Below are 23,326 nucleotides of genomic sequence, written 5' to 3' on the forward strand. Positions count from 1 at the left end.
TTCTAAATTTATAAAAGATGATTTCTCACAAGGAATGAGAACCCCCCCCCATATCCTCATAAATATTATAAGAGAATTGCTGGCAGAAAAAACATGGAGTTCTATGAAATGAGGTGTGCTTGTGTCTGCATTCTGGAGTGAATGAAAAACTGACTGCATCTGTTGTCTTTAATATCCAAAGTTGGTTTCCTGGTCAGTAGGGTCATTTATTGACCAGTTCGCCAAGACCAACTTGCCTGAGTCAAGTCAACAATAAATAACCATGGAAATGTTATTAATGTTGGTTGTTTTAGCCCTTCAAGTATGATGTTTGTAATTCTCAGGTGAAACGTACATTGAAAATGCTGCATCTCGTCTTTACATTACTGTGATGGTTGTATAAATGCTAACTATTCTAAGGCACTCCATATGTAACTTTTTATCTATTTGACTATGTTTGATAGTCAATAGAAACATGCACACTTCTTCCCATATTCCTGACATGATGTGATGTCGTTACAAATTGTAAAGTAACATTTGTGTTATTACTTATTAATAACCATAAGTTACTTAACACATGGGAAAATTCTTTGTAAACGGCACTAATAAGAAAGTGACAATGACAGCCATGGCCTTGACACCAGTGGCAGTTAAGACTTATTGAGCACTATGTCCCAGGTGTTGGACCCCCTGTTTTAGAAGCAAGGGGATGGAGGCACATAGAGATTAAAACAGGGAGGTGAACACGAAGCCCTTTCTCTTTGCTCGGCTGTTATTTCTCATCATGGAGACCCATGTAAAGCTTATTACTATCTCTCATGCTAACATTAGTAACAGCAATGTCATCATTTAAAATCCAGCTCTGGCGACAGTGCCTCTTCCACCTTTGCTATGTTTTTATTAAGTGCAATTATTACTGGACTGTAGCTTTAATTAGGTAGGTGATTTATTGGAGTGTTTTGGGGGAGGATGGCTTATTGGCGACATAGGAACCTTCTTGCAGGAGACACAGTGCCTTTTTATCACTTTGTGAATACAGACGCCATGCCGCTCCTCTCCCCTTTAGGTGAAATCAAACACAAGGGAGAGATTTGTGCTTATTATAGATTTATGTTTCACAGCAAAATATCTGTGCTACTTAAATATTAGAACATGATTATTGTCCCTTAAGTTGTGCCTGGATTGCGCTCACGTTTTGTTTCATCACAGAATTCTGTACTGTGTAAGATACTCACTTAGCTTCTGGAATTTTTACATGATTAATAAAGATTCTGAAAAATTATACTAATTTCTAGAATAAAGATTAAAGGAAGAGTTTACCCAATCATTTTAAAACCAGATGGTTAGGGCTGAGGATATGGCTGAGCACCAGTGTGTCTGTCTAGTTACTTGAAAGTCCCCCAACTGCAAAATAAATAAGTAAACAAACAAACAAATTAATAGTGAGATAAATTAAGTGCTTATGTTGCCAGAAGTTCTAGTAAAATATCACTAAGTAAAAGTTAATCATTCTTATTCAGTGACATCAATATTTTTATGGGGAAGAAATCACCTTATATCTGAAATTCCTTTTTTTCGAATCAATACAAGTTCTAAATTTTAAAATTTGATCTCCTCTATATAGTTGCATATCCAGCTGGTTGTCTAAAATGTATCAGTAACATATATATATATAAATGAATGTTTTATCACACTGAATTAGACTTTAGCAGGTATTGTATAGTGTTTCTAATTATGCAGGGCTAGATTGGTACTTCACATTTAACCTAGGGCACCACTCTCCAGCCATCATAAAATAAGAACCTACAGATGATTTGGTGGGGCTTTATAATCCATTGTGTCCTGGAGGGGCATCTGTGTTTCCTTGCCGCTTCCTGTTTTTTGAGGGCAATTTTATTTTGCATTGTCACTGAGTGAGTTTGTATGGTGTTTGCTGCTGATGTAGCAGAGCCATGCACCGTAAAGTCTGGATAAACCCTTATATGCTGGAGATCAACTCAGCTGGCAAGTTCCCTGGTATGGAAACAAGATCAGGGTGACCTTCAAGTCTTGGCCTTCCTGATAGCGTTCCTCCTTGGCGCATACGTGCCAGGCATTCCATGCACACATCCTGATAACTTTCCTTTTGGCGCATGCGTGCCAGGCATTCCACGCACACTTTTATCTTGTTACACACGCCTCTGTGTAGGATGTATGTGTCCTAGCCCACAGTGCAAACTGGAAATTGAGTGACGGTCCAAGACACACACCTAGCACTGGTGGGTTCAAGGTTCAAGTGGAGTGAACAGTCACCTTCTGGTCGGCTTTATTTCCGATACTGGTGTGGGGGCCATGGGTTTCTTTGCACAGGGTTCTTTTATACGCCCCCTACTGGACCAATTTCTCTTTGGGTTTCTTCGAGCCTCATACATGTTCATAGCAGATTCACAATCAGAACCCCGTCCTGCAGCCTGGCTGTGGGTTTCCTGGGACCATGAGTAAAATAACATTTAGTTTTGCTCCCAGTGCTCCTCAGAATGCTCTTTAGAGTTTCATGGACCTGTGGACAGCTGTCATCTTCAGCCCTAATTTCTGACCTGTGGCTGATAGCTTAGGCCTGGTGTCTTTTATAGGAGTTCGAATGATTGTAAGCGTGTGAGGGGCAGATTGAACAACCTCTTCCTGCGTCCCTCACCCTTTGAGCGTGACCTAGACTCATCTCTTGAGCTTGCCATTTCACTCTGAGGGAGAGGGTGGTGGTCCTTGGAAGCCCTGGAGACAGTGCTATATCTAGGTACCTCTAAGACAGGATGGAGAAATGTTAAGTGAGACAGCCTTGTGTGTGTGTGTGTGTGTGTGTGTGTGTGTGTGTGTGTGAGTCCTGGGAGCCTGCACTGGGTGGACCCTCCACAGAGAGAAATGTGGTAGATTTCATATAAGTGAGGCAAAAATGGGCCTTGTATAGAACAAATTAGGCTTCATTCTAACTCAGTATGCAGCCTAATACAGTATTTTATTTCAAAAATTGCAGGGTGTTCACCTGCATGAGAGTGGGGACAAATTTTTCAGACAAGTGAACTTGTTTACTGTGGATAAATCCTTCCAATGATGAAGACATTAAATCCCATGGCTGCTCCTCCGAAGAAAGCCCAGACTGTATCAGAAAACCTGGGAGAGTGACCTTGGCCAAGACTTGTTCGGTCACAAGCTGTGATCAGACTGTAGCTCTTTCTTTCAAGGCTTACGGTCAACGGGTGTAATTTCATTTGTGCAGACTTTCTGGATAAGCGTGCATGTAAAGAAATAGTCACAAACAGTTCCGCATCTGTCATCCACTTTGAGCCATTAGCTAATCTTGCACTCATCGAAAGAGCCATGGGCAGCAACAGGAAGCAACTGTGCACTAATTTCCCTCTAATTGTAGTGGCAACATTGTGGGAAAAGCCAAGGGGTAAAGTAAATGTTTGGGCCATCTTATTGACCATGAAACCATCAACCATCAACTTTTCCTACTTTTGTCTTGAATTTGAAAATATGCTGAATTGTGTGTTTTCTATGAGACAGAGGGTGACAAGTAACAGCAAGAGCTTAATGCAGGGGATATTGTGTTCTCTCCAATATAAAGTTTGATGTAGGTGGTTCTATCCCCACACAGTAGCCATTTCCATTCTCCCTGGTTCCTTGTCTCCTGTTCTGCCTTCATCAGTGTTCTGGCTCATCACCTCATGACATCATTGCTGCTGCCCTTGTGACTGGGGGAGAAAAGATAGAATCATGCCATTTCAGGGGACTGTACAGAGCTTCTTCTGTCAGCCCAGAGTGTTAGGAGCTCTCCTGGGAAGGTTGCATTGAATTTCTTGTGATGGACCTATTGTTTCTTTGTCCAATACCCTCCCTGGTTGACCAGGGGCCAAAGAAAATGGTACAACTGTGCCTCGTTTAGACCAGTTCATCCTTTGGGATTGAGGTTGAGTTCCATTCAGGTCTGTGCGTTAGGAGTGAAGGGGTATGGTTGGGAAGCTCACCACTATAGATGGAGCCAATCTTATATTATTTCCTGTAGACAAGATTATAAATGGTCATCTATCTGGTGATCTATATCTGAATGAAACTTTGTATGACTAATTGATATTGTTATCATCTGTTTACTACTTCCTATAACACCAGCATAGGAATATTACAAATATGTAATAGAGTTAATTGTTTAAAAGCTTACAAACATTTACTTATTAATATGCACATTGTGGAATTCATTAGGAATTGCATGCAAACTCTTTGGAAATTATACACACAAATTCATTAGAAACCCAGACCCAATCACAGTTTGGGTATCTCTGTGTTTGTGTGTGTATTTGTGTGTGTGTGACTTGTAATATATTTTATAAGATGAATAGCAATAGACAAATTGCATTAAATTTTCAAATGCAACTTGAATTTAAAGATGCAAATGCATCCAACTTTTAATAAAGACCAAAGAAGGTCATGAAGCCTCACAGTCAAGGCTGAACTATTTGCCTGTGGAACAAAGGAAGTAAATACTTCCCCCTTATCCCCAGTGCCTGTCCTCAGCATCTAGCCCCTGTCAGGCGCTATCAGAGGGTCTTTAGCCATAAGCACATACCACTGTGGTGAAGAATGTGATCCTGACGGGAAGATGGTGGCAGAAGATAAAAATAATGAGCCAAACTTAAGCCTAATGATAGGCTATTTTTTTCTCACACTTAATTATATAACAGGGATACTTTTTTTTCCCCTATGATCAAAATAGCCTGGTATTTATCATCCTGCCATTAACGATTTAATTACTAGTGACTGAGGAGAGAGATTTGCAGGAACCTTAAATTATGGCTAATCTTTGAGAAGAAAAAATGTAATTTAGGGCTCAGATAAGATAAATAAGTTCTCCTGTTGATTTCATGAATAAAGCAAGTGTTTAATATGGTAGACATTAATATCTATGAGACACAGCAGTGAAATACAGAATTTTGAAATTACTTACTCTTTTTGTATCTGTTTCCACCTCAGGCCAGGTGAGGCCCCCCAAGTCAGATTTGCATATGGGAAAATCTCCATGGAATGTTAGTCCATTACATCAATATTAATCATGCCCTCTTAAGAGCTGGGTAGTGGGTACAAGTAAACATCACATCTGAATTATAATTAGAAAGACCATATAATTTATCATGTGCATTGAGACATTTTTCCAGCATAGGTATTTATAGTCTTGTGTAGATAAACATGACATTATTACAAAAAGATATAAATTTCAGCAAATTACTTCCATCCTCGTGAATTCTTTGAAATCTGCCCCAACCAATTTTCAGATTGTCCAGCAATTAACATAACAGGAAGGCGCTGCTGACCCTTCTCCATATTTCCTGATACTTCTTGAGCTCGTGCATCATGTGGAATATAACCCCCACAGAAGAATAATTCTTCTCTCTCTCCAAGAAGCTGCAAGTGATTTAATTTTACCAGTGAATGTGAGAAAACTGAGCATGCTCAGCTAAGCCCCTTGGAGACACTCTCTGGTGGATCTGCCCACTCTTAGCACAGTGATATTCTGGAATGATCTGTACCTCCTGCATTCTTGGCAGGGATGGATGCGAGGGAGACAGTGGGTGCTGATTAACTGGGGAAGTTGGATTTTAGGGACTTAATTAGTAATAGTTTCATCTCCTTATCTGCTCCAACTGTAAAGGTAATGATGCTAAAAGTCACGTCCATTTGTTTAGTTTCTTCCCCAACAACTCAATATTTCCATCTTTTCTGAGGACTTCTTGATTTCTACCTTGGAATAGGCAGCTGTCTCAAGCCATGGACTGTGTGGCTAATATGCCCAGGTTTGATGTGTGTGTGTGTGAGAGAGAGAGAGAGAGAGAGAGAGAGAGAATATCTGTGAGTGACATATATGTGTGCACATGTGTGTGTGTAAGTGTAGGCAGGTGTGTGTCATTGCACATGTGTGGAAGAAGTCAGAGGACAACGTTGACTATGGGTCATTCCACCTTGGTTTTAGAAAGAGTCTCCCCTCAATCCACCCTCTGGTCCACGAGCTCCTGGGGATTCTGTCCTCTCTGCCTTCCTTGCAGGAGTGCTGGAGTTGCAGATGCGTGAGTCACTTTTCTGGCTTTTACATAGGTTCTGGAGATTTGAGTTCTGGTCTCCATGCTGGCTGAACAAGGCCCTGCACGCACTGAGTCACTTTCCTAGGACCCCCGGCATTGAGACTTAATGGTGACTGATGCTTTCATGTTGAAAGCACAGCTTCCCCTCACAGTGTCGTATCGCCTGTGCAGCCCTGGACCAGATACCTTGATTTGATTATTTTATTTCACTCTTTTACTTCATCAAGTAGACTTGAGTAGTTTAACTTTCTATTAAGAAAAGTTTCACTATACTTGGTTCTTTCCCCTTGTGTTAATTATTCTCTTTTTCAGATCCATTATAAAGAAGAGTATAAGAAGACCAAGGACAAGTGCACCTTTGTGACTGATACTCCTATGCTAAACCATGTAAAAAATATTGGTGCTTTTATTTCTGAGGTAAGGTCTGAAAAGCTGCCAGACGGACTGCGGCTTTCCCTCTTGAGTTTATAATGATAAAAGTTTATATTAAAGTTGGAGAATAATTTTGAAAGAAACACTTAATACTGGTCATATCTAAATTATTTAACTATGAACCAAGTTGCTCTGTGTAAATTGATTTTTCTGTAGTTTTACTATAGTTCACTGGTGTATGTTTATATGGTATATGTGTAGTTTGACTGTACTTATACTTTATGTACAATTACTCTTGAAAATAAATATTTTTATTCATGTAGGAAAAAATTCTGGCAGCATGGCTAATTTTAGAATTATCAAGTTATTCATTTCGTAGTGGGCATATTTTGGTGGTAGATAATTGAATACCATATTGGAAGTGAGTAAATTTTGTCAGCGAAATCCATCAAGCATGTCATCCTGGATAAATAATTTTAAACGAACGCATTCTGAGTGGGCTAAGACTCAGCTTGAGAGAGGGAATGTTTAGGAAGGCAGAGCGAAGGAAACACTCTCTTTCCAGCTGAAAAGCCACACAGCCTCTCCCGCTCTCCCATGAGCATTCAGTTCCACAGTCCACAATGGATCCTGAAGCACCATGTCATAATCTCTATGCTGAGAATTTGCATTCTTCTGTGAACGGACTTGAAAAAGAGAACGAATAAAGCAGCATTGCAAATGACTGACCTCTAGTGTTTTGTAAGTTGTGTCGGAAAGAGATAAATGTGCCACGCTCAGGATTACCTAGTAATGTGGAATGATTTTGAGAAAACTAGTCCATTTTCTGTCATTATTACCAGCATCTTTAGCTGGGGGACAAAAGGCCCATGAGGGATAGGCTCCATCAATCAGCACCCAAAGCAACTCTGACTGGGGAGGTTTACCGAAGCCTCATCCACAGAGCAGAAAGAAACGTCATTTTTCTCTTGCGTTAGCTACGTTATTTATCACGTAGAGAGAAATTCTTGGTGTTCTCAATCTATGATTGATTAATTTTCTTGAAGGAGTTAACTGGAGAGAAAAAAAAATTACAAGTGGTGACCTATCGTTGTCCCTAAAAGCTAATTTTCCCGAGAGGAAATCGTGACTGGCTGTTTGTCTTCTCAAGTAATGTTAGAGCTTGTTTATAATCAGTGCAGGCTAAACTCACACACACACACACACACACACACATACACACACACACAGACATACACATGCAGACACACAGACACATGCACAAACATGCACACATACACACAAACTCTCTCACACACACAGACAACACAGACACACACAGTCACACAGAAATGTGCACAAACACACAGAGACATACACATGCAGACACACATACAAATACATGCACAAACACACAGATATGTACACAAACATACAGAGACACACAAACATACACACACACACACACACACACACACTCACACAGACGTAAATGGGCCAAAGAAAACCAAGAAGGTTTTAATAAAGGACCACTTCTCCTATAGTTGTTATTATTATTGTTATTTAATTATGTACGTTTAGAGGATTTAATGACAATTCCATACATTTACACTTTTATTATTATTTAATTGTATAAATTTAGAGGATTTAATCTAATAATTCCGTATATTGATACCGTGTATTCTGATGAGAACCAGGTAGTTAACTTTTTTTTATCTTCTATAAACAATTTTTCATTATCAGACAGAAAAATAATTGTGCATCTTTCTGAACAGGGTGTGATGTTTCAGTACACACATGGATAGGTCCTGAGCAAATCAGGGAAATTCATGTTTCTTTCTCGTTGTCCTTATTTTGTGTCTACAGCCTTTGTCACCTCTCTTCAGTTTTTCACAAAATAAAAAATAATTTGTTGTGAACTATAGCCACCCTGTAGTTCTGTAGAACACAGGAACACATTCATTGTACCTAATTGTCTGAGTTCCTGTTATCCAACATCACAGCTCTTCCAATGTCTAGTTATCACTATTGTTTGCCTTTCGGTTCTAGACAGTAAATTCTAATGACTTGTATTTTGTGGCTAGAAGGTCTCATTGTTCTCAGACCATTTGTTCACTGGCCAAACACATGGTACTCTCAACACACAGACTTCAGAAATACACAGATCGAAACAGAAACTTCCCCCTGTCCTTCCATATCACAGTTAAAGCTCTCTCCACAATACGCTGGGTTTATTTCTGTCTTTCAGAATATGCCCATCAGATTAATTGACATAAATTTAAATAGCCCGCAGGCTTTTAAACCAATCATGTTTCTAACTCAAGCTTTCTTTTATATTCACAGTAGCAGAGAAAAAAAAGAATGCTTATATTTTTTTCCTTCTTTTTTTCCCATCTTAGGCAAAATACAAAGGAACCCTTAAGGCTGATCTTTCCAACTGTCTATATAAGCATATGCCGGCCACCATTGACAGCGTCTTTGCAAGAGAAGTATCCCAGCTTCAGAGTGAGGTATGACAGAAGTTATTTGTTATTTGGCACTTTTATGAGCATCGTTTTCCTTGGTTATCACATACTAAATGGAACTGGAAGCAACTGGTCTGTACTGCTCATTGTCACAGCTGGAATGGCAGAGAATGAAGGGAACCTCAGTATCAGGTCTGCCGGCCCACATCTTTGCTTCTCTGTGACCCACTCATTGTCCTTTGAAGAGCTGATTCCAGTATCATCCAGTTTCACGATGAGCTTTTGATAGCTACTTCAAGTAAATCTCTTATTTAATGTATGGTCCCTAGCCAAGAACATTTCAGCAGAGTTTACAAAGTCAGGGAAATAAGTGACGGTTGGATTTGGGGCATGCGAGGTTCTCGCTCCCTTGCTAGACCCGTGTTCCGCCAGTATTCTGTTCTGTGGCATGTATTTTCCATTCAGGAGATCTACAGCCAGTACCTAGGGCTGCCACCAGGTGAAAGTCGCCATTTCCATGATTCTAAGTTGCAGAGAAATGGAGGGACTGTCATCGTGAAAACTCCTTTTGAGTCCAGGAGTGGGAAGGGGTTTCCCTGAGAGGAGACTGGCAGCTAAAGCATTCTGAATGTCCTCCATTTCTTGAATTTTCTTGCTACAGAATTTCAAACTAGAATATTTTGATGCTTTCTGGCTCATTGCTTTCTTCATATCCCAATCTGATGATGGTGGTGGTGGTGATGATAATGGTGATGGTAGTGGTGGTTTTATTTTCTGCTGTTTGTCCGTCTAAGCTGGAAGAGCCTCATCAGACTCATTTCCTGCTCTGTACTTGGAGCAGCCCCTAGAACATATGGACTATGAATTCAGTTGACTATGTTGGTTTCCTTCCTAAGGATAGTCTCTCTTCTGTATAATATGTGTTCTTCATGTGTAGTGTAAGTTTGTAGCACACACATGTGCTAGCTGGGCCAGGTGGTGTTCTATTTGCTTTCCACCTTTGTACATTTGTTCCTCCCAACAACTCCACCAGGTATTCCCATTGTAGGGCTTTAGAAGCAAGCACAGAGAGGGTTGGTAGCTTTCTCAAGGCCACACATCCAGTAGAAACAGAGCCAGAAGACTAACAGCTAGCTAATCTGCCTTCAGGGTCTGAGTCCTCAGTGCATCCTGTACCTCATGTCTCCTCCGGTGTCTACTACTTGCTTTCTTATCAATCAATATATTTCTGTTTTAGAAAATATTTTGAAACAGGCTTAAATGTAGCCCAGGTTGACCCCCTCACTCACTATATAGCTTGAGGAGAACTTGAATTTATAGTTCTCCCACATCAGCCCCCCAAGTGTTAGTATTATGAAACCATGTGCCACGTGCCTTGGTACAGCAAATTCACTTTCTTCTTTAGATTCTTTTTATCTTTAAGTAGAAGGTGCTTTGGATTTCGAATAATTTCGAAATGGATTACTCTGGGAAAATACTAAGCATAGAACTCTTCTTAGAACATCTTTAAGTAATTCATTGTTATAAATTTAAGCATTCACTGAGTCCTCAGTTGGGCAATGAGTCTACCTCAGCTATGCAAGACCAGTCTAAAAATACATGATGGTGAGATTCTGCATGGCTGACTGTGATGAGTGTGTCCTTTACTTGCCCTGCCAACATCTGGTCACTTAGCAATTTGTTGATGACATGGGCCGCTTAACAAAGCATGTAATTACAGCACAACATTTGATGTGGGACAAGTAACAATTATGCAAGAAAGAGAAGGCATGCATTCTTATGTTTGTACTTATGAAGTGACAGTTTGGGATATGTGCTGGATAGTTTTATGTCAACTACATATATGCTAACACTTTCTGAGAGAACAAAATCTCAGTTGAGAAAATGCTTCCATAAGATGGGGATGTAAGCAAGCTCATAGGGTATTTTCCTAATTAGTGATTGATGGGGGAGGGTCTGGCTCTTTGTGGGTGGGACCATCCTTGGCTGGTGGTCCTAGTTTCCATAAGAAAGCAGGCTGAGCAAGTCATGGGGAGCAAACCAGTAAGTAGCACCCCTCCATGGCCTCTACATCAGCTCCTGCCTCTAGGTTCATGCCCTGTTTGAGTTCTTGTCCTGAACAGTGCTGTGGAATTGTAAGACAGATAAACCCTCTCCTCCCCAAGTTGCTTTGGTCATGGTGTTTCATAGTAGCAACAGAAACTCAAACTAAGACAGGATACTTGAATTCTATTTTTTTTTTTAAGTCGAAGAGTTTTCTCACCTTCTTAGGAAGCTTATGGCACATCAAACCTTGCAACGCAGCACTTAACTTGAAAAATAATTCATGGAGGATATTTTAGAATTTGTCGTATTTTTGTTAGGATAAGTTGCCATGTACATTTTTACCATGTTCTCCTATCATAGATAACATGAGGGCACCTGTATTCAGCATAAGTTATGAATACGTTCCCTGTGATAAATTTCTGACTTGCTCTAAGAGAAAGCTCTGATTCTCCATAAGCAACCCATATCAAAGGCTGACACAACTGTAATAATGTTTCTTTATATATACAAGCATTCATATTATTACTGTTAAGATACTGATTCTGAATTTACCTGGAAGTAAACGGCAAGAAAGCAGACGTATTACTGTGAGGGTCTGTATGTAGCTTTGATATCCTTAGACTTGAAACAGCAAGTGTCTCGCTGATTACTTTGATGTCCCACTGTCTCCTAAAATAGCCTGGTATTTATCATCCTGCCATTAACTGTTTGTGTCAGCAGTAGCCATAAGCTTCTGTGTCTGCAGTTCATAGCCGTCTATTGTATGGTACCTTAAAAGTAGACTGTGAGTCAAACATATACAGGGTGGCGGGGGTGGGGGAACAAATCTACTAGAAGTAAAACTAAACTTTTACCCATAATCCCCGCACTCAGGAGAGAAATAGGAGGACCAATATTCAAGATCATCCTGGCAATATAGTGAGTTTTAGGCTAGCCTGAGACAAATAGAACCCTAATTTAAAAAATCTACTAACGGATGAAATCCCTGAGATAAATGTAAATATATTAGCAGACACACATATTGTATAGACTATGTGAAACTATCAGCAGTGCGCTCTGATTTGACTGTGCAGCTCCACAGTGCTCCGTGTGTTCTCAAACTGCGAAGAAATGGTTTGGAGTTAGGGAAACATTACAAAATGACAGATCCTTAAAAAATTGAATTTGTCAGAACAAGTACGAGCTTGCATCACTGACATCATTTCCATTAGCTATTTAAAGGGAGAAAATTGCTGGGATAAAGTAAAGCACAGCTGCCTCCGCCTTGATGTAAGCTCAGTTTTAAAGTTCTCAGTAGCAGCTGTAAACCAATCGACTGTTTGCAAGCTGAAAGTAGAAAATTATGCAGCCTCTTTAAGAAAGAGAGCTTTTTCAAACTGTCCTGGATGAGTCACTATTTCTATGATAACTCATAAAACGATTGGCTGCATTCCCTATGTTTATGAAGTCACCAGTGTGGTATTCCGTCTAAAATGCAGAATATAAACGTTTTTCATGGTTTTAGTGACTTGGCCACCCATTAAACCCTCCCTTCCTTTAGAGATACAATGCAAATCATAAGTAACTGTGATGACGGGCAGTCAACCTGTGTGGAGTTTTCTCATTTAACTAATTGCTGAAAATGTAAAGATGTTCATCATAATTAAATATCTTCCTGAGTAAACACACTGTAGCGAGCTGAATTATACCTGGACTATATGAAGTGCTGCATTCGAGTCTTGGGAATCAACCAAATGTACAGGATTGGTTACAGGAACCTAACTGCATAGGATCGGATCAGACTTAAGTATGCTAATTATCAGAAATTCTCACACAGGCAGCAAAAGGAAAATGACCTAGAGATGTGTTAATATCATCTGGCAGTTGGAAAATGATAACTGGGATTTAATTACATAATTCTCATGAGATTGAGTCAGATCATTTGAGGCACCTTAGGAAAGAGGTAGATTAATTGGGAGTTGGATCTTGGGAGCCCCTGGGGAGTACAGAAGTCCAGCCCTTTAGTCCATGTGGATGTGTGGAGGCTTGGAAGCTAGCGAAGGCTGTGCTATCTCATTGGAAGCTCTGTCTTGTCTGCTAGCTGCTCTCACTGCAGCTACACAGATCCAGCTCTGGGACACAGGTTTGGGGGTTTGATTAAAGGAACAATTTTCAACAGAGCTTACAATATTTAGAGTATGTGATGTCCCAGGTTGAATGATCTTTTAGTAGTAAAAGTTTTCAGGAAAACCTAAATGTGGATCCAGAGAGGCCACAGAAGCCAAGAACTGTCCTAGTCAGCTTCTAACAATGGTAAGATTCACAAATGGATGTTTGCTAAACAACAACAAAATAGCCTTCTTCTCCGCACTTCAATCCTGTTGACTGCTGTACTAGTACAGTTAGGTGGGCGGCCAGCTCTGTCTATAAACTCCTATGAGGAGTGTAGCTTCATGAGAATGCCGATAAACTCATTTATTCATTCATTTACTAAAAGTTTATTGCATTTCTCTCTGTGCTAGTCCCTCTGATAAGCACAGGATATTAAAAGATGTGTAAGATATCAAAATATCTTCCAAGGAGCTCATATTGGTGACAAATTCTTGCTTAAGTTCACTATATTCGTTTCACTGAAAGGACACTCTGTTTCTTCTTGTTGAGTACTGTCTGAATACTTATTTTTGCTTGCTTCTGTTTCCTAGTGTCAAGCAATTTCAAGGTCAATGAAATTAGCTTATTAGACTTAATAAGCTTGTCATAATTAGACTCAGTGTGTATTGAATTTGCTTTTTGCTTTTCTTTCTTCTGGGTATTGCTTTCATTCATTTCTGTATTCTTATTTACTTGTTAATTTGTTAGTCACTGGTTGTGAATTGGTAACGAATTTGTGATTCTTTGATCCTGATTTATTTTTCAGATGTTATAGTGGGATGTGCACATTCAGGGGGTTGAAAGTGGAGTGTTTCAGTAAGAGAAGGCAGGCAATAGATGATTACTCAAAATTAAATAGCAATTAAAATTGTGAAAGAAATAAGGTGATTGTAAAAGCTTAAAGCAAGGGAAGGTTTCCTGTATGACTTTCTTTTATTCCCAGCTATGTTGTCAGATTTGGCTGTTACCGTCTGAGGCATCTTTCACATGCCCTCTCCTGCCCAGTAAAGAGCAAACCAGTAATCATAGCGATGGACAGTATTGGGATGATCTATTCCTTATGGAGGACTAGGCTTGACCCATCTGAGAATTTTGCCTGTATGTCAAGTTTGGACAATTGGAAAATTTAATGGTGATTATCAGATCATATGCCATATTATATAAGTCAATCATCTGAGTCTATATAAAATCAGAATCTTTCATTTAAAAACAATTCATGACATAAAGTAATTCATGGCACTGGAGAGATGGCTCAGGGTTAACAGTGCATATGGATTTTGCAGAGAATTAGAGTTCAATTCCCAGCACTCATAATCACTGGTAACTCCAGCTCCATGAGCATCCAATGCCTCTGGCCTCCTTGGGCATCTGTACCCATACACATATCACATATACCCTCACACAGAAACACACACACACACACACACACACACACACACACACACACACACACACACACGCTAAAAATAATTAATAAATAAAATAATCTTTAAACTTTGATACATTCTTACTGCCCTTCACTTGATCAATTGCTCCCTCTAAATTTAACCTTGCACATTTGTAACCCTGCAAGCTCTCAGTTGTTGAGGATCTCCCCAAACTGCTGCCAAGATTTAAGGCAGATAAATAAAACTGAGGTTTTTAATCTTTCGTTTGAGGGTATTTGAGATAAACTGCAACTTTTGAGATCCGAAGCTAAACTGCGGCACTGAGAGATGAGAGAATTATCTTGTTACAGCCTCTCAGGCAAATTTAACTGTCAGCCTGCAAAATGGAGGGGGAATTGTAAACAGTGTTTAACACACCTCTGAGTGGCTCTAATCCTTATGTGCTTTCGAAGGTTGCCTACAAGCAGAAGCATGATGCTGAGAAAGGGCTCTCGGATTATGCCCACATGAAGGAACCTCCAGAGGTGAGACATGCCATGGAGGTCAACAGACACCAGAGTAATGTAAGAAAACTTTCCTTCCTTCCTTCCTTCCTTCCTTCCTTCCTTCCTTCCTTCCTTCCTTTCTTTGCATTTTTTTTCTGGAAAAATATGAATTTAGGATTATTTTGTTGAGATTAAAATATTATGGCACACTAGTCTCAAGGACTTTAACATTTTTTATTTGAATTATTCTGATGACTGTCGTTAAACCCTTTGTTGAATAGCTTTAAATTGTGAAGCATTTCGGGTACTGTAAATTTTGCTTTGTCTAAGACACATGTGGACTCTGTGACCACTTTGGTTCTCAGCATTTACTGAATTTCCTTTACATTGTGTGGAAGTTTGTGATCTACTCCAGAATGGCAGGGGCACTGGAAGAAAATCCAGCTGTTGTCAGTGGCCCAGAGGAATCACAAACTCTAGTTTTAGGGTTCTCTACTGCACTTTATTTTAGAGTGCTTATGCTTATGGGGTTCAAATTATTGAAGGTCAGATATGAACTATGAAAGCTGGTTTTTAGTAGGTTGGGAGCAGGAGCCAAGTGGGAAGAAGCTAGAAAAAGATAGCACATTCCTTCTATGGTTTGACGTTACCAAGTCCTTCAAGGCTTCCGTACATTTTGATCAATTATCACTATCACTGTGGCTTAGAAACATAATTTCTCCTGAAATTATACCAGAATTGTGACTTTTCTGGCCTCCAAAAATGTATGAACTGATGGTTAGGATCTTGGTAGGCTTGTATTGGCACTGATATGTCCTGTTGTCCTAGGGAGGACAAGATGTCCTTCACCTGTTCTTAGAAACATTCCTGATGTTTTCTCATCATCTCACACAGAATCTGCCCTTCCATGTGGTCCTCTTTGTAAGGTCTATATAAACCCAGAAGCTTTCACTTCAAAACGAACAGTTTCTTCTGCTGACGGCCTTGAGGGGCTAGTCTGGCAGAGTATCCACGGTGTAGTTGCTGGCCTCTTCACTGTTGCCGAATAGTTGTCAGAAGCAACTTTGGGGAGGAAAGAATTATTTGATTCATGGTTCTAGAGAAACTGAAGTTCAGTGTTGGAAGGGAACCGGTGGTTCTGGAGTGGCTGCATCTATGGTAGCAGGAATGAAGGATGTGTTTACATGATCTCAGACCAGAAAGCAGAGATCTAGACTGGATCCAGGGAAAGACATAACATTCAAAATCCCACCAAAACTCATCTTCTTCTGTTGGTCAGGTTCCATTTCCTAAAGGTTCCATAGCCCCGAAAGGCATGTCTTACCTCAGACTTGTCACTGAACATCCAAAACAGAGTCTGTGGTACGCACTTTAGGCTCAAACACTACAGCAGTTTCTTTGCACAGTGTTCGCGATTAAATGGTATTCAATTGCAGCAGGTCAGTGTTTAAGTGAAAATCAGAGTTAGTCTTGACATTATGACCCAAGCATGTAAGCCTCTCACCAGTGCCAAAGTGGACGCCTTAGTGCTGGCGGGAGCTGGAGAAGCAGAGTGTCTGCAGTTGGTAGCAGGGTGGTAGTTTAAGGGGAGGGTTCCCAGCGTTGTTTGCTTATAGAGGGACTATAATATTCATAATACCACTTACCCAGCTCAGCCACATGCTAGGCACTGTGCCAAGGCTGGTCATTTCCGGTTCTTAAATGAACTCCGTGTTGTGTCGCATTTTGTAATACAGATGAAATCAGACCAAAGAAATCAAACTCCGAATTTTACCTTTTCCATTCTTCACAGCTGCTCCCTGAAAGGCCACTGGCAATTAGTCAAGATTTTATCTGAGAATTAAAAGGGTGGGAGCAGTATGGGTTATCATCTAAATTCAGGTACTCTGTAGGGAAAAAAAACAGTTCAGATCTTGGCATTTCCACTGTTTGACACGGAAGAAATCTTTTTTTTTTAATTTATAAAAGTTTATTAATTTATAAAAGTTTCCATTTCCGCCCCTCCTCCAGCACCCTCCCACTCCCCCCACTCCCTGTCCTCCTCCCTCTCCATCCCTAAGAGCAGTCAGGGTTTCCTGCCCTGTGGGAAGTTCAAGTTCCTCCCCCCTCCCTCCAGGTCCAGGAAGGTGAGTGTCCAAACAGACTGGATCCCAAAAATTCAGTATATGCAGAGGAAACAAGTCCCAGTGTCATTGTCAATGGCTTTTCAGAGAGACCCCGTATCAGCCACATTCAGAGAATCCGGCCACATTCAGAGAATCTGGTTGGATCACGTGCTCGTTCAGTCCCAGTCCAACTGGCCTTGGTGAATTCTCATTAGATCAGTCCCCTTGTATCAGTGGGTGAACGCACTCCTCACGGTCCTGCCTTTCTTGTTCATGTTCTCCTTCCTTCTGCTCCTTTTTTTAAAAAACACTTTTTAAAAAAGATTTATTATTTATTATGTATACAGTGTTCTGTCTGTCTGTATGCTTGCTGGACATGAAGAGGGCACCAGACCCCATTACAGATGGTTGTGAGCCACCATGTGGTTGCTGGAAATTGAACTCAGGACCTCTGGAAGAGCAGTCAGTGCTCTTAACCTCTGAGCCATCTCTCCAGCCCCACAGAAGAAATCTTGAATTCAAATGCAAGCCTGGATGTTAGAAGGTGGTCTGGTGGGCTGGGGGTGGGGCTAGTGTTCCATGCATCCCCAGAAGACCTGCCTAACTCCGTTGTTCACTGAAGTTCAAATACTGAAGTTTCTTATCATAAGACCCAGGCTTATTATTTTAACTCTGTCTTTTCCTTGAAAAGGTCTGTGATTGAGGGCTTGGGGGGCTGGAGCCTAAAGCCTCCTTCTCCTCCATTCGCTACTGTGTACTTATGGGAAAAAGATGTGTTTACTTACATCCCTCTGTCGACTTGGCTCAACCTTTACATGCAAAGTTTGTACATATAATAGGATTTAGAAACTGTTTAAGACTATTTACTCAGATTTAAAGTGAAAATGATATTTGTATTCTATCTTGAGGTAGTTGATATTCTTCCTGAGCCAAGCCTCGCAGAATAATACATTTGCTGTCCTTACAATATGAACTTTAACACAGGCCTCGGAAGTCACAAGGAGAGCTAGGACATACACTTCCCGCTTTAGGACCAGATATAAAACATTCTCTCCCGGGAACTTTAGTCTGAAGAACTGTGACACAGAGTCTCATAGTAGATTTCTGTAGAATTACTCTTTTGCAGTGGGGAATGTTGCTTTACTTTTGGATATAAATGGCTTAATATCAAATAAAAGCTAGAATCTAGGGAGATGGTATTGTGGGTAAAGGCTTGTCGCCAAGCTTGATGACCTAGTTAGATCCCTGAGGCCTACATGGTGGAAAGGGGGGAACTGTGTCTGACCTCCACATGTATGCTATGGCATAGGTACACATCCACACATCCACACACACACACACACACAGAGAGAGAGAGAGAGAGAGAGACAGAGACAGAGACAGAGAGAGAGAGACAGAGAGACACGGAGAGAGGAAATAATAATAAAAATAAATAAATGCTGGATTATCTTATGAACAGTGAAAGTCAGCTTGTTAGCTTTTTGTGTATCCACACAGATATATCAGTTTTCTAAGATCTGTTAACCAAGAGGCTGGGTAGGCAGCAGTACTCTGGAGCCTACTTCTTTTCTGCCTTACCTCTTATTAGGATGCTCATCAGTGAAGATGCTGGAGTGGGTTCCTTTTTCAGTTTTTCTATTTAAATATCTATGAAAAAAATAAAGATTCCGATGGTTCAACTAGATTTGCACCTTCAAATAACTAGGAACTCTAAGAAAAATAGTATTTGGGGTAGGGGTGGGTAGTGGTACTCTCTTGCCTAACTCAAAATTTTAGTTGAGTGATCACAGAAAATGAAAAACAACCCTTTTAATGATGGTCTCCACTAGAGCGACATTAGAAAGGGAGTTTGGCATTAGATCATGACAGAAATGTTTGCTTTGCCAAATAGTGTAGATGACCATGGACAGGTTGCTTGTCTATAGAGCCCGGGTCTCGCATCTCTCAATGGGGTCAACCGTGCTACTGATGCCCAAGGATTAACTTGAGTTTTAAATGAGATGGTATCTGTGAAGAGCTCCGCAGAGGGTCTCCTTGCTTCATGAAAGAGTAGGCCTTTCTGGCTTCCTCCAGCCTTGAGAGGTTAGAGCGATATGACAGTTGGCTCAAACCAATAAAAAGAAGTTCAGTTTTTAAAGGGTCAAGTCACTAGGAAAGAAATATGAAGAGTGTATTAGGTCAGAAAGGCGAATTCAAAAAGGTCCCCAAATCTCTCTCTCTTGTTGATACTATCATCAAAAAATGATTCAAACCAGCTGATCTAAATCCTTTCACATTTTAAGGGATGTGCCCCTGGCACATTTTTCTAATATAATTAGAGAAACTGGAAGTATTTTTCTCCTGTGATTTTTTTCCCCCCGAAAGATGGGCTTGTAATGAAAACCTCAGCTCCATTGCTCCGGCCCATCAATCTTCCAGAGATGGGAGCCGGCCAGTCATTCTGCACTAAGTCCGGTGAATCTTGAGTAGGCGGTTTTACTTTTCTGGGTTACATGGCTTGTGGTTTGACAGGAATGGTCAGTTTCCCCAAATTTGTATGGATAATCATTTCAATATGCATTAAAACATTCTCAGTGTGAGAATTATGATTAAGACTTAATGTCTTCTCCAAGTATGATGTATGTACTGTCTGTCTTAAGAGTAATAAAAACTTATCTGCAGTTAAATTTCTGTCCCATCAGAAAGTGAAAAGGCTTGCAGATAATTCCATAAAATGATACTAGAAAGTGATTGTGGCTTTCTGAGGTTCTCCATGTGATTTACAATAACAGTGACTCAGGATTTAGCAGTAAAAATAGATACATTAATGTTTGGTTCATCTCTCAGTAAGCATCGTTAGAATTACATATTCTTTCTCTAGAAGGCTAAGGTGGTAATGAGATTAAATTGTGAATAAGAAAATGTTCATTAACTATCTAATTACTTATAAACAGTGGCAACAATAGTGATAGATTGTCTTAGCTATAGCTAAGAAATCTAAAAGATTTAAGATCTAAAAGAAATTTGATCTTTTAGAAAATCAAAATTATTTTCTGTCAGCTGTATGGCATCAGACCATACCTATACTTAAAGATTTATATTCTAGCATAGAAAACAATGTTTAAGTGAGAGTAAGGAGGGGTTTTCAGGAGGCTGTGGTTTATCCAGTGGTCCTAGCTAGTATGTACAAGGTGCTGTGTTTAGTGTACAGTGCTTAAACAAAAACAATCTCAGTCTATGTGTCAGTTTGGTGGTATTGAGAAAGGTACTCTGAGAGCAGCATTTCTGATGGTTATAGGAGGTTTCCTTTAGAGCAGCTAAATTCTGACCTCCTTTAACTCTCTGTAGGCTGTGCTACTCATTTCTCCCCCACCAACCTAAGAACTCTTCTTTCTTGTCTAGTTTTGCCTCACCGAGAGCTATTCAGTTCTTCACTAGAGTAGCAGAGCGGCTGGCTTTGGTCCAGTTAGATTTGTCACCATCAGGTCGGCCTGCTTGCTCAGTGCTTGTCCTCTGCAGGTGTCATCCATCTGAGCCTCTCTCTCCCCTCCAAATGCATCCATCAGCTTCTCTTCAAGGACCATCCATGGAGGCTTGGCTTCTGTTCAGTTTGTGAATTCCCCAACCAGGGAGTCTCGCATGACCATTATGTAATCCTGAAGCTTGTGACTCCCTGCGTCTGTGTCTGCCTGTACTCAGAGAGCAGACACTCATTTTCTTTCTGCTTTCAAAATCCCATGGGCATTCTCTTGATCAGCCCACTCTAACCCATAACTAAAAAAGGAGGTGATGAAGGATGTGGTTCCAGTCCTGCAGGAAGCGTCGCTACAGCCCAGTTGAGTTTAGACCATCCTCAGCAGGGACAGGGATTTAAAGAGTTCATGCACATAAACTATTTAGCATAGCACGTGACACACTGAGCACATCACACGAATGAAGGAACCCACAAAAGACATGGCCCTTATGCAGCAGAAACAGAAATACTGAAAGGAGAGACCCCATGGAGACTAGTAGACAGCAGAAGTGCGTGGAGGTGCGACACAAGGGCGGAGCTGGACATAGTGAGACAGGGGCGAAATCCAGGGCCAGATCATTGGTGGAATCCACCTCTTTATTGGAGGTGATAAAGGACAGATGTGACTCTGCAGAGAATCCTGAATGGATGTCTCCAGGATTAGTGACATGAGTCCATCTATGCACCTTTAGTAAAAATGGGCAGTTTGCTGATGATATACAGCCTTATATTGGTATCCATGGCTTATGATTTTTGTACATACAAAAAATTGTGGATGTCCAGGTTTTTTAAATAAAACAGTATTATTTGCATATGAGTTTTGTATATCTGCTCCCATATTTTAAGCAACTTCAAGATAATTCACCATACTGATTATAATGTTTAAATACTAGGTTAATGGTGGTTGTATTACTTCGGGGATATTGACGCAATTTTCTTTTGTAGATATTTTTAATCTACAGCTTAATCCAAGGTGCATAGTTATAATTGAAGCTGGAGGCCCCAGCCATAAATAGAAAGCTTAAGCTTCCTTCAGGCAGGTTGGACGCAGACTCGCTCATGTCCTCACAAGAAGCCCTCTCCTGCCCCACAGCTTGGTTCTGTCCAGTTCTATCCAGTGTCAGTTCCGACTGACCATGTCTGTGAGGACTTGAAGAGCCAGCTGCTTTCTCCAACTGGTCATGTCTGGAGCGGCTGGCCCTAGAGGAAGAAGGCTGGCATGTTATCCCGCTTCCTCAGGCCCTGTGGGTGACTCTAGTCCTGGTTAGTCCTAGTCCTGGCCCTGGTCATGGTTTCTAAATGGGTGTGCTACTTGGTCAGATACCCAGGGTGTACGAGGCCTCCACTGCATTCGTGAATACTACCTAACCACATTGAAAGTCTGGAAAGTACTTTCCAAGTAAAAAATGCTAGGGGGAGGGGGCCGTGACTCAGTCTGTAAAGCACTCACCTCCCAGTGATGAGGACCAGATTACGAACACCCAGAACCCAGAGACAAAGCCAGCATAATGGCACACACCTGTAATCCTGGCGATGAATGGCAAAATGGGAACAGACAGGTCCCAGCTACTCACAAGCTAGTTAGTCTGGCCTGTGTGGTGAAGTTTCATGCCTGTTTAGAATAAAATGTAGAGGATACCTGAGAACCTAATACCCGAGGTCTCTGATCTCCACCTTCATCTGTACGCACGCACGCACGCACGCACGCACGCACGCACGCACGCACGCACAACAGGAGGTCATACTGCCACCCCCCACATTGTCAGCCATCCTAGCAGACGATGTGATTGGCAGCTTGCTTCCTGAGTGTCCTTGATGGCAGCCTCCCTTTCCTGCGGCGCTTCCCTATCAGCAGTGCCCTGGAAGACGGTGAACTGGCTGCTGTGCTTTTCTCCTGCACGGCTCTGTGGTGTCCTCTTGTTTGAATGTGCAGCTCATGTCAATCTTAATATTTGTTTTGAGTCGCATATGCTGGCCTCTAATTTGCAATTTACATGGATGATAGGGCCCTATTCAAAATCCTGCTCCTGCCGCCTTTGTACCGTTCACCTCTCTTCACGCAGTCATTAGGCAGAACAGCATATAATTAGGTAACCCATGTAAAGCTGAGGTTTCTGAAAGGTTGTAGTTCTTTTCAAAAAGTGTGGGTTTCCATCTTTCCCCCCATTCTTCTCTAGACAAAAAGCCATGTCCCCCCCTGGTGACTTTCCAATGAACGTAGAAACGTAGAAGCAGTTAGTTGTGGAGGTGGGTAATAATTCTGGTTTGTTTTCACCTGAGAACAGGTTTTTGTTTATATAGCTCGTGTTTAACTCAGTGTAGGCTGGAATTGAGCTGTTGTCCTTTGCAGATGAGTATTTTGTAGTCAATGAAGTTGCCCTGCCCAAAGAGTTCCAAACATTTAAAACCCACTCCACAAAATAATTCAGTGTTCAGTGAATTTTTATATATCTCTTACTACTTGTATGCATAAAACCTACCTAAAATTACTGGTTAAGACAAAGCTTATGAGAATCTAAGTGACAAAGAAAAGAGATGTTTTTGATGAAATTACACTAATTGTGTCTAAGCTGTGTTCTCCTGTCAGGCAGGTTCATGATTGTAAATGCAGTTTTAAAAGATAGTCTTGATGTTAAAGCAAATGCAAGCTCATGAAAGATAAAGCAGACGCTTCGCATTTCTCTGAAAGGAAGTCACACAGTGCACTGGAAACCCACTGAGTATTAATGTCTGATTATTTTTATTCCCGGTGATTGCCTTTGAAAAAAAATGAGAAA

At 40.8% G+C, this 23,326-nt stretch overlaps 1 protein-coding gene across 7 annotated transcripts in view; it reads left to right on the top strand.

Annotated features, from left to right (window-relative positions):
* Nebl (nebulette) overlaps positions 1 to 23,326 on the top strand; it is a 351,846-nt gene that overhangs the window by 246,989 nt on the left and 81,531 nt on the right. For 5 of the 7 annotated variants that reach the window (XM_087896336.1, XM_087896340.1, XM_087896337.1 and 2 more), the window contains 3 exons: positions 6,399 to 6,503; positions 8,837 to 8,947; positions 14,919 to 15,029. The exons of the other annotated variants lie outside the window; for them this stretch is intronic. In XM_087896336.1, the coding sequence (XP_087752462.1) occupies positions 6,399 to 6,503; positions 8,837 to 8,947; positions 14,919 to 15,029 (327 nt within the window). The remainder of the gene's footprint in view (positions 1 to 6,398; positions 6,504 to 8,836; positions 8,948 to 14,918; positions 15,030 to 23,326) is intronic. 7 annotated transcript variants of the gene reach the window in all.

The sequence above is a fragment of the Myodes glareolus genome, chromosome 14 (assembly GCF_982192425.1).
Source record: "Myodes glareolus chromosome 14, mMyoGla1.1, whole genome shotgun sequence".
Classification (NCBI taxonomy): domain Eukaryota; kingdom Metazoa; phylum Chordata; class Mammalia; order Rodentia; family Cricetidae; genus Myodes; species Myodes glareolus.